The sequence below is a fragment of the Rhinolophus sinicus genome, chromosome 16 (assembly GCF_057876585.1).
Source record: "Rhinolophus sinicus isolate RSI-liver-muscle chromosome 16, RSI-T2T, whole genome shotgun sequence".
Classification (NCBI taxonomy): domain Eukaryota; kingdom Metazoa; phylum Chordata; class Mammalia; order Chiroptera; family Rhinolophidae; genus Rhinolophus; species Rhinolophus sinicus.
In genome coordinates this window covers 97,341,372-97,353,547 of record NC_142516.1, presented here as the reverse complement: position 1 = coordinate 97,353,547, position 12,176 = coordinate 97,341,372, and the positions used below count along the sequence as shown (strand labels likewise).

The following is a 12,176-nucleotide window of genomic DNA, read 5'->3' as shown; positions in this document are numbered from 1 at the left end:
TTTTCATTTCTTTCCCTCCCTCTCTCCCCTCTTTCTTTCCTTTCCTCCCGTCCTTCCTTCCTTCCCACTAGTCTAGAAGGTCCATGTCTTGATCATTATTTTATTCCTTGCTCCCAGGAGAGTGCTGCTACAGGGAAGGTGCTCAAAAACATTTGTAGACAAATGAATCCCTGCATAATTGTTGTATATTAATATAATTATGTGTCATTCAGAAACATATACGCAGCAGGATGACCTCTGAGTTCATCCAGTGGCTTTATGACCTTCCTGGCAAATTGCTGAGTATCCAGTGTGAAGAGGGTACGTCTGTGATATTTAGAGGAATAGAGAAGATTAGTACTTACTGAGTGCCAGGCAAGCATTAGGCTGCATTCTTTAGGAAAATTCATCTAGTCCCTCCTCAGAACAACCCTATAACATAGGAGGTGTTTTCTGCATTTTATACATATAAAAAAGTAAGGTTCAAGGAGGTTAAATTGCTCAATGAGTGTCTGAGTTTGAATTTAAACCTGGATCGCTTTGATTTTCAAGACCATGTACTTTTCCCTAAACTAATACTTTCCAGGGAGAATAGTGGGAGAATTGTTAGTTGCTACTGCTTGTCCGTCCATAAATATCAACTACCGTGTTTTATGTCTTCAAAAACTGGTTGAGTAGGCATGATGATTCCTGTGTCCAGGGAACTCACAGAAGAAAATGACAGTGGCTTCCCTCAAGGAAATTACGGTTGGTGGTGACGAGAATAAACAAACAGAATACAGAGATGTTTTCTATTATATTTATATACAAAATACATAGATATTTTCTATTATATTTATATTTCTCCTGTTATTTGGAACGTAAATATATGAGGGACACAAGCAGGATCCTCAAAATCAAGGAAACATTATTTTTGCAAATATTATTAATAAACCTTTTTTAAAAATTCTCCTTATGAATAGTAATATTTTATAAAAGAATGAGTTCTGGAGACCAAAACTAAACAAAGCAAGAGGTTTGATCTTATTGATTCTGCTGTTGCTTCTAGAATGCCTTTGCAAGAAGCTAGACCTGAGCACGATGTAATTGATTGTAGACAAATCCGTACCTGGTTTCTCCCTTTTGTAGTCTTCTGGGAAATGAGACAGGTTCAGGTTCTTCTGCAGGGGTGTCAAAACTGCAGCCCATGGGCCAACTGCGGCCCGCAATCCATTGTTAATTGGCCCGCAGCAAATCCCAAAAATATATTTAGTTTAATTAAATAAACCAGGTGAGGCAATACATATTTCACCTCGAGTGAGTGGCCTGGCTGTTTGTGTATTTTACCGCATATGGCCTTTGGTAAAAAACGTTGAAAAAAGTTTGGACACCCCTGTTCTAGAGGATGGGAGACCTTACAAAGATGAGATCATGATCAAAAGCAGAAAATCAGAAAGCGATTACAATATTCGGGAGCCAATTTGTTAATCCTTCTTTGACATAATCAATAATTTCTTCAGCCAGAAACACCAAAATTATCAATTTATTTTGTTGGTCAATAACATTTATTGCAAATAAGAGATCTTAGCTGAAAATTACGCTTTTAGCCTTAAATTGTATTTTTTCATGATCTGAAAGGAAAAAATAGAAATCTTCTGTTCAGTTAACAATGATTTCATCTTCTTATCTGTTATATTAAAAGATCTTTCTACTTTTGTGTATGGCATATTGATTTCTTTGTTTTTTTGTTAGTTTCAGTACAAAACAGCATTAGTACAAAACATAATGATTAGACATTTACACCCCTCACAAAGTGAATACCCCAACAAGTATTCTACCCATCTGACACTGTACATAGTTATTACAGTACAATAGACTGCATTCCCTATGCTGTACTTTACATCCTGTGGCCACTTATATATATACAGGGGGTGCCAAAAAATGTATACAAGTGGACACTTTGGTCAGCCTTGCTCAAGCAGTAGTTCGCTGTAATCAGAAGTGTTTGAACTCTGATGATAACCACTTTGAGCACCTCTTGTAATTGCAGAAGTCAAACGTGACTTGTATTCATCTTTCGTTATTGGTATATAATGAGTATTACAATTTTAATATAGTTTTCCTTTCTTAAAATGTGTATACATTTTTGGCACCCTCTGTATATATATTAATTATAGTTGACATTCAATATTATTTTATATTAGTTTCAGGTGTACAGTGCAGTGGTTAGGCATTTATATAATCTATGAAGTAATCTCCCCGATAATCCAGTACTCATCTGACACCATACATAATCTTTCCACCATTATTGATTATATTCCCCATCCTGTATTTCACATACCCGTGCCTATTTTGTGACTACCAATTTGTACTTCTTAATCCCTTCACCTTTCTCACCCATCCCTTCCTTCACCCCCCACATACTGATGTCTTAAATAATGTAAATTTAATCAAATAAAGTACTATTTCATTTGAGGTTCTACAATATATGCATATCTTGTAAATCAATTTGAGATTAGTCAGTGTTTATTTTTATTCTTGAACAGTGAGCTCTGTAAAAAGTGCATTAAAGCAAACAACAGAGTTAAAAGGCAGCCATAATTTTTGCTTTTGAAATTTCCTTTTATAAGGATATTATACTCAAATATGTAACCTTGAAAGTATCATTCACGCACCACTATTATCATTGAAATTTTAATATAATATAGTCTCATGGAAAATTTAAATCAGATTAGCTGCAGCATTACTACAAATGAATAACTTTTGATGTATATTTGTCTCTAGAAACTAATTCAGTTTCCGGAAATACTGAGAGGTCTAAATGACTTCTTGCAGGCTCAAATTATTTTATGAAGATACCCCTTTCCCTAAGCAAGCCTGCAATTATCCTGTTGAAATTTGGACCCTTTTATCAGTCATTGTCCTAACTCAAAGAATTGACTGTATGCTTTAAAAAACATATTATTTTCCCCCTAAATTTTTTTACAGAAATTAACCATTGGATACTATTTGATTGAGTCCCACTAATTTACATTTATATCTTTTATTAGCATCTTCCTTTGAGAAAGGGACAAGGATTCCAAAATTACAGTAGAATATGGGTACCATCGCCAAAAGCTCGTAAGTGATCGTGGTTCCTCCCCTCGCTGCTGTCTCAGCTTTAGAACCTTCTTCCAACACTGGAAAGATCGCACTACTCCATTATTTGCCAGCACCTTAATCCCCTCTGTTGTTCACTGAGCACTCTCTGCTTTTTCATAACTTGGACCCATGAAGACAAGATATTCCCTGACTTCTAAGCCTGGTAAATAATTTCTCATAGTCAAGAGGCAGAGTAGAGACTAATCCCTCTGTGGACCGTTCTCTTAATCCTCCAAGCAGAGTTCAACAGGCACATGACACAACGGTACTCTATATCATGGCTCGAGGAATATTCTATAACTTCTACAATAAGTTCCTTGAGAGCGGGTACCAAAACTTATTATTCCTTGTACCCTTGGTGCCTACCACATAGTAGACCCTTGCTCAATTTTGGTGCCACAAATGAACAAATGAAATAATTATTCATTTTATATTTGTAACAACCCTATGAGGGAAGCAATATAGTTATTATCTTGAATTTACAGAAGCAGAGGTTCTTAGGTATTAAATGATTTGTCAAAGTTTATGCATCTAACCGGTAGACATAACTAATATTGAAATTTTATCAAATAATTTTTCTAGCACACTGAGTATTTTTTAAAAATTAAAGTATAGTTGGTGTACAATGTTATATTAGTTTCAAGTGTACAGCATAGTGACATTTATATTTATAGTGATCACATTGTAAGATATATAAATTCGATGCTTATATACCTTACAATGGATCACCACACTGCGTCTAGTAACCACCCGTCAACATGCAAAATTATCACACTATTATTTACTTTATTCCCCTTCACTTTTTTCACCCATACCTCCATCCCCCACACCTCTGGCAACCATCATTTTGGTCTCTTTTTCTGTGAGTCTGTTTTTGTTTTGTTTGTTCCTTTGTTTTGTTTTTTCAGATTCCACATATAAGTGAAATCATGTGGTATTTGTCTTTCTCTGTCTAACTTAGCATAATACCCTTTAGATACATCCATGTTGTCACAAATGGAAAGATCTTGTTATTTTTTATTGCTGAGTCATATTCCATTGTGTATGTATACATATATATTTACATATATAGTGTGTGTGTTTGTGTATACATATATGCATATGTATACACACATATATATGTATATGTATACACACACACACAGAGGGTGCCAGAAAAATGTGTACACATTTTAAGAAAGGAAAAATCTATATTAAAAGTGTAATACTCAATATATACCAATAACAAAAGATGAATACAAGTCGTGTGTACACATTTTTTATATATCTCACATCTTTTTTATCCATTCATCTATCAACAGACACCTAGGTTGCTCCCACATTTTGGCTATTGTAAATAACACTGCAGTGAACATAGGGGTGAATAGATCTTTTCGAATTAGTGTTTTGGATTTTTTCAGACAAGTACCCAGAAGTGAAATTGCTGAGTCATATGGCAATACTATTTTCAATATTTTTGAGGAATCTCCATATTGTTTTCCATAGTTACTGCACCAATTTACAGTACCATCAACAGCCCAGGAGGGTTCCCTTTTCTCCACATCCCTGCTGACACTTGTTATTTGTTCTTTTTGATAACAGCCTTGCAGACAGGTATGAGGTGGTGTCTCATTGTGGGTTTGATTTGCATTTCCCTGATGATTAGAGATGTTGAGCATCTTTTCACATGCCTGTTGGTCATCTGTACTCGTATGTCTTCTCTGGAAAAATGTTTGTATCCTCTGCTCATTTTCAATTGGATTGTTTATTTTTTTTGTTATCGAGTTTTATAAAGTCCTTATATATTTTGGATACTAACTACTTATTGTCTATATCATTAGTGAATATGTTCTCCCATTCAGTAGGTAGCCTTTTCATTGTGTTGATGGTTTCCTTCACCGTGCAGGAGCTTTTTACTTTGATGTAGTCCTATTTGTTTATTTTTACATTTGTTTCCCTTGCTTGAGAGGACATAGCCAAAAAGATATTACTAAAACTGATGTCAAAGTATTTAGTACCTTTATTTCCCTCTAGGAGTTTTAGGGCTTCAGGTCAGAAAGCTGCAATCTTGGACCCGCCTACCAGCACACTAAGTATTGTGCTGTTTTGCTTCTGTTCTTCAAAAAACTTTTTTCTGAGACTTGATTTTAAAGTTGGTTACTTGAAAAGATATATGGCCCACAATGATGTTGTCTAATAGAAATTTAATGCAAGCCACAAATGTGAGCCAAATGTATCATTTAAAATCTCATAAAAGAAAGTAAAACGCTGATGAAATTAATTTTAATAACATTTATTTAGCCCATATCTCCAAAATATCATTAAAACATAAAATAAACATAGAAATTATTAATGAGATATTTCACTTTTTTATGCTAAGTATGAGGAATACTTCACACTTGCAGCCCATTTCAAATCAGACTAATCACATTTCTAATGCTCACTAAACAAATATGGCTGGTGGCTACCATTTTGCATAGCACAAATTACAATATCATTTTAGAGGTCACTCTGTGATTTCCTGTTTGACATGATCCTGTGGAGAGCAATATTGGATGAATCAATTTCAAGTGGTGGCATGTCATCATGGAATAGCAAGTGAAAATCAGTAAGCCACCAGTGTGAGTTACAGTGTCTTTTCCTCCATCATTTTGATTTGAAATACTGGTAGGGATTGTTGATTTCCTTAATTTTTGAATTAGGGATTTATTGAAAGCACTCCGACCTTCAGCTGCAATCCAAAATATTATTTTTTGTGTTTGACATTTGTTAACACAAAACTAAAGAACATTGTTCTTTATGGAGACAGAATACATGGGTGTTGGAGACAGAGAGACTCAAGTTAGAGTCTAGGCCCCTGTCACTTACTAGCCTTGTCATCAAAGGCAAGTTACTGCAGTAACTAAAGTTACTGAAGTTTCATTTTACTCATCTATGAATATACGTAACTACATACCTATTTGGCATAATTATTATAGGGATTTTATGAGATAATAGATGGAAAGTTCTGAGTATGATGCGTGCATGTAATTAATAATACATTAATAATAATAAGAAGAAGAAGAAGAAGAAGAAGAAGCTCTATGCAAATTTTTTATAAGCACCTCCAACTACAACTTGTACCCAAATGATGAATTATAAAGCATTTTAATGATGAATACAAGGCCATAAACTGAGAATAAAGAAACTAATATGTTATAACTTTTAAGATATTAAAGCTCATTCTTTATGTGTTATCTTGGATAAGTCATATTCTGTTTTTTCAGATATAAAATGTGAAAAGTGTTTTGTTACTGCAACCATTTAGTATAACCAATATTTCACAAAAAGTTTCATAACAAATAAGTACACTCCATTTACTATTTTGAAAGGAAATTTATAAACAGAAGATATGCACCATTTCAAAAACCAATATAATACCTTAAGTATAATAAATGAAATAAAAAGGAAAGTAATTTATAATTAAATGATTATACATTTAATATATAATGTTAAGCTTGGCTGCATTAGAAGATAATAATAATGCTTATAATGAAGAGTTTGGGTTCAAAAGAAATAAGGATATGAGACGTCATTTGGTAGAAGTTTACAGGAAAATAAAAGGATGGAGGTAAGGATGGGATTAGAATAAAACCAGGATTGGAGTGAGTAATAACAGGTGGACTTCTAAGTGTGTAATAAAAAGCAGAAGAAAATAATCTTAATTAAAGATTGAATGTCAAGACAAATTTTCAACTGTTAATGTTGAGAAAATGAGAAAATTTTATTTCTTGCAAATGAGCCAGGCTTTATTCATGTATGTTGTCATAATAATAAATTCTCTGTGCTATAACATGAGACAGGCTAGGAAAGAAAACCTATCTCCTTTCTTGACATTCCAACACATGTCAATGTATACAGTCAATCTCATATTTAAAAAGATATTAGAGACAATATTTTTCCATAGGCAACAGAAAATTGAGGCTGGATTAGAAAAAGAAGCTCTACTATAAGAACTAGAGAAAAATTGTGTAATTGGTGCATGGAAACAGTATTTAAAAAGTTAGGTAACTATGGGAGGAGGGTGGGGATGAGGGAGAAGGTGAGGGGATTAGAAAGCACAATTGGTAACAGCAAGATTGCTGTGGGGATATGAAAGACAGTTTGGGGAATATAATCAATAATGTTGTAAAGATTTTGTAGGGTATCTGATGGGCACTTGTCTTATTAGGGAGACCACTTCATACTGTGCTGTACATCTGAAGCTGACCACTGTGCTGTACATCTGAAGCTGAAGCTGAATAATACTGAATGTCAACTATAATTTAACGTATATAGTCACAGGATATGGAGTACAGCATAGGGAATTGAGTCAATGGAATTGAAACAGCCATATACAATGTCAGAGGGGTAATAGCTTGGGGGAGGGGGTTATCACTTTGTGAGGGGTATAAATGTCTTAACTATTACATTGTTTTGTACACCTGAAACTAATAAAAAAAAGTTAGGTAATTAAAAAATAAATGCTTTAAACGTAAATGATGATATTTAACATTTTAAAACAATTGCTAAATAAGAATAAGGCTAAATAAGACTGAATATTAAGCTTCCCACAATTTTCATGGTAGGTTCACTGCTGGAAAATTAAGTGTATTCAGATCATGTGAAAACTACTTTCTGTGTACGTAAAATGGAATTCAGGCCTAGTTTCAGAGAAAATCAGATAATAACTTATGTGGTAGGAGATTTGAAAATCATGGAAAATGGAGGGCAATTCTTCACTGTGCAGGTTTGTCCCATGGCTTTCAAGATAGTCACTAAATTCTACCAGAAACTCCCAATGATTGCAATGACCAAAAATGTACTCTGCTCACTTTTACCCCAAATGCATCCTTCTAGGAGGTGTAAGATCTCCACTGGGAACCACTGGCTTAGAGAGAAAGAATACCCTTGCATTCAAGACGTTCCACACTCCGGCACTAATCTAGCAGCGTGACTTGAGCCTGGGTACCACCTGGAATGGGCCTGAGTGTACTCCATTAGCTCTCTGTTTCTTCAGTTGAGTGGTGCCAACCTGGGCGTGCCAGTTCTGACAGTCCCTAGATACTTCAAATACTTCCTGGGCACTCTGCTGGTTGATGGCTTTGAAAGAAGCTCTTCTTTCCAAGTAGGAGGCATAGGCAAGGCTTCATGCTGCCTACACTACTCATCAAAAACAAAAACAAAAACACACCATTGAATAAATGAGTAGGCAGTGCATATCTGCTATTCGATTTGATAATTGCATATTTGATGGTTTTTCTTTTCCCTCACCTGTTGTATAAAGGGAGACCTAAATTTTGGTTCATCTTTTGAGTTTTAAAGCCTTCTAGTTTCTATTTTTAGCTCCAAAACTCACAGCAAAACCAATCTGTCATTTGATAACAACCGGAAGTTCAAATTAGCAAACTCTCAGACACCAAAAGGATTATACTTCGTCTTTAAAAGTCATCCTTGAATTGTGAAAGCAAACTGATTTCTCTTCTCAAAATTCACTAGAGGCAAGCTTGTCAGACCATCTATTTTGGGTAACATTGCAAAGTTTCCAAAAGGTTCAATTGAGCTACAGAATAACATACAACATGAATTTAAATTTTTACATATAAAAATACATCCCTATTGCTTATGGCCTTGTTTAATAAGCAATTCCTTGCTCCCTATTATCTATTGGGTGAAATCCAGAAAACTTGTCCGGCCATCATAGCTCCTAAGCAGCCTGACTGCCCTTACCCCAACCCCTTCCCGCGCTGCCGGGCAAACTTCACCTCACTCCCTCCTCTGGCCATGTACACTTTCCTTCTCACGGGTGTCACCAAGGCCAGACGAGGGAGACTCTGGGCCTGCAATTGAACCCCTACTTGGTCTCTTAATCATTTCATTTTCATAGTCAATTTTTTATAAGTACAAAGCAGGCAAAATAAACTGCAGTAATGTACATAGAATGCTTAACACATACTCTGGCACACAGTAGGTGTTCCAGAAGTGTTAGTTCCTTTCTCCTGCCTTTTAAGGTCTTCATCTCATGATCTACGTATATGTGTGTGTGTGTGTATGTATATATATACATATATATATATATATATACACACACACATATATACATATACATACATACATACATACATACATACATACATACATACATATATATATATATATATATATATATATATATATATATATATATATAAATAACTGTCTTTGAAACCAGCTCAAATTCCACCTCTGTGAAAATTTCCCTTGAGATCTCAACTGGAGGTACTCATTTATTTACAGATGAAGAAATTGCATACAGAGAAATTAACTGGCTCAGGGCTTCATGACTGCTAAGGGTAGAGCACAGACAGATTCCAACCTAGGTAGGTTGGCTCTAGAGTCTGTGTTTTTGTTTTTTAATATGACATAGATTTTTTAAAACTGTTTCCTTTAGATATAATTTATATGCTATACAATGCAACCATTTAAAGTGTAAAATTCAGTGTTTTTTTTGTATATTCACAGAATGGTGCAGCCATCACCACAATCAGTTTGAAATCATTCTTATCACTCAAAAAAGAAACCCCACACCCAGTAAGTAGTCACTACCCATTTTCCCTTCAATCCTACCCTCTGGTGTCTGGCCACTACTAGTATCTTTTTGTCTCTATGGATTTGCCTATTCTGGACATTTCATGTAAATGGGATCATACGACATGTGGTCTTTGTGCCTGGTTACTCTCTCACCATAATGCTTTCGAGGTTCATCCATGTTGTGGCATGTATCATCAGTACTTCATTTCTATTTATTTCTGAATAATATTCCATTGTATGAGTATATTACATTTGGTTTCTCTATTCATCAGTTTGTGGATATTTGGATTCTTCCCATGTGTTGACTATTATGACTAATGTTATTATAAATATTCATTACACGTTTTGTGTGAACATATGTTTTTATGTCTCTTGGACACATACTTGGAATTGCTGGGTCACGTGGTAACTCTGTATTAAATTTTTTGCGGAACTGCCAAACTATTTTCCAAAGTGAATGCACCAGTTTACATTTCCACCAACAATGTGTGATGGTTCTGATTTCTCCACCTCTTCACCAATACTTATCGGCATTTTTTACTATATCCATCCTATGGGGGTATGGAATAATATCTGATTGTGGTTTTGATTCGCATTTCCCTAACGATTTATGATGTTGAACATCTTTTAATTTGTCTATTGGCCATTTGTATATCTTCATTGAATAAATGTTTGTTAAATCTCTTTTTAAGGATAAAAAAACCCATTTATAAATCGTGTTATTTGTCTTTTTACAGTGTTGAGTTATAGGAGTTTTTTATATATTCTTGTGTACAACTGTTATATATAATTTGAAAATATTTTCTTCCATTCCATGGGTTGTCTTTTCACTTTCTTGATGATGTCCTTTGAAATACAAATTTTTAAATTTTTTGATGAATTCCACTTTATTTATTTTAGTTCTATGCTGCTTTTGGTTTTGGTGTTGTGTCTAAGAAGGCTTTGCTTAACCCAACCCAAAGTTATAAACATTTACTCCTATACTTTCTTCTAAAAATCTTGTAGTGTTAGAACTAACATTTAGGTCTGTGATCACATGCAATTAATTTTTATGTATGTCCTAATGAAGGAGTCTGGCATCATTTTTTTTGTTTTCTGCATGTGGATATCCAATTGTTCCAGCATCACTTGTTGAAAAATACAATTCTTTCCCCCACTGAATTGACACTGTTGTTGAAAAAGAGCCCATGGGTTTAATTTCAGTACTGCTCCCCCCCCTTCAGTCACACGCCCTGCGTCAGATTCCTTCATCCTCATGAACTACATTTTCTTTCTTAATCACACCATGTTCTTCCACAGTCCTGTGCTTTCCTGCACCCTTCCAGTCTGTCTGGAATACACTTTTCATCCTATCTGCATGCCAAACTCTTCTTCTCCTTAAAGCCAGCTCAGATGGAACCGACTTTGTCTAGTTTTTTTGGCTTTGCCTCCAACCCATTATTTAGTCCTTTCAAATGTTTTACTTTCCTTTCAAATGTTTTATTTTCAACACTATATCATTATCTAGTTATTGACCATTTCTCTGCTTTTGTTTTAAACTCTCATTTTCTTTCTCCAAGTGCCTGGCACCGGGCCCAGCACATAGTAGACACTATAGATGTAAATCTGTTGAATTGAATCAATGAAAATGGCCTTGGCCAGGAATTGTAGACCCTATAAGAAATCCAGCAAGATCCTAAAGAAATCAAGTATTCAATAAGTATGATAGTTAATAAAAATGAAAACTGCAACTCACAGAGAAAGCATTATCATTTTGTCATGCTTCTCCTAAATTTCCTGCGGACTTATCATTGCTGTATCACTGTTAAGGACAGAGAAAGCTAGTGAAAATGTTATAGGACCATAAAATGTTTAGTGAGCTAATGTTCTTTCTATGTATCTTATGGACTGCATTACTGAGAATATTTTAAAATCAATTTTGTTAATGCCTATCTCTTGCTTAGTTTTGACAGCATATTTAAAGAAGATCAGAATGTTTTAGTTGCCAATTCACAGCCACTTTCCCATGTTTTGGGCCCTTATTTTTTGAAGAAAATTTATTTATAAAGTTGTTTTTGAAATCAACATTATATGCAACTGTCTGAAACTGAGGTCTATGGAATACTGCAGAAAATAATAGAAAATAACAATAAAATGAGAGGAAGATACTTTCCCAAGGCCAATTCTAACAATGACAGCAACAACAACAAAACTAAATAGAACATTTTATTTCTTCTTGTAAATGTTTTCTAAATTGATGTTTTTCAAATTAGAGAATCATATACACTTGTAATAACCAGTAAAATAGTATAAAGAGGTTTAAATTAAAAGTTAATTATCCCCCTCTCATTCCTCTTGACACTGCTAAACAACCACTTTTAATAAGTAAGTTTTTGTTCACAGCATTTTTTCTGTTACAAACATTTATATACCTATAGACATGTCTTAGGTATCTATTGCAGTGTAACAAATTACCCCAAAAGAGGTGGAGTGGGATTATTGGTAATTATCTTCGCAGATAGTCTACCCCA

At 34.5% G+C, this 12,176-nt stretch overlaps 1 protein-coding gene across 2 annotated transcripts in view; it reads left to right on the top strand.

Annotated features, from left to right (window-relative positions):
* Positions 1 to 12,176, top strand: part of STARD13 (StAR related lipid transfer domain containing 13) — a 494,577-nt gene that overhangs the window by 210,205 nt on the left and 272,196 nt on the right. Inside the window, exon 4 of one of the 2 annotated variants that reach the window (XM_074330029.2) lies at positions 9,598 to 9,666. The exons of the other annotated variant lie outside the window; for it this stretch is intronic. Within the exon in view, the coding sequence (XP_074186130.1) occupies positions 9,598 to 9,666 (69 nt within the window). The remainder of the gene's footprint in view (positions 1 to 9,597; positions 9,667 to 12,176) is intronic. 2 annotated transcript variants of the gene reach the window in all.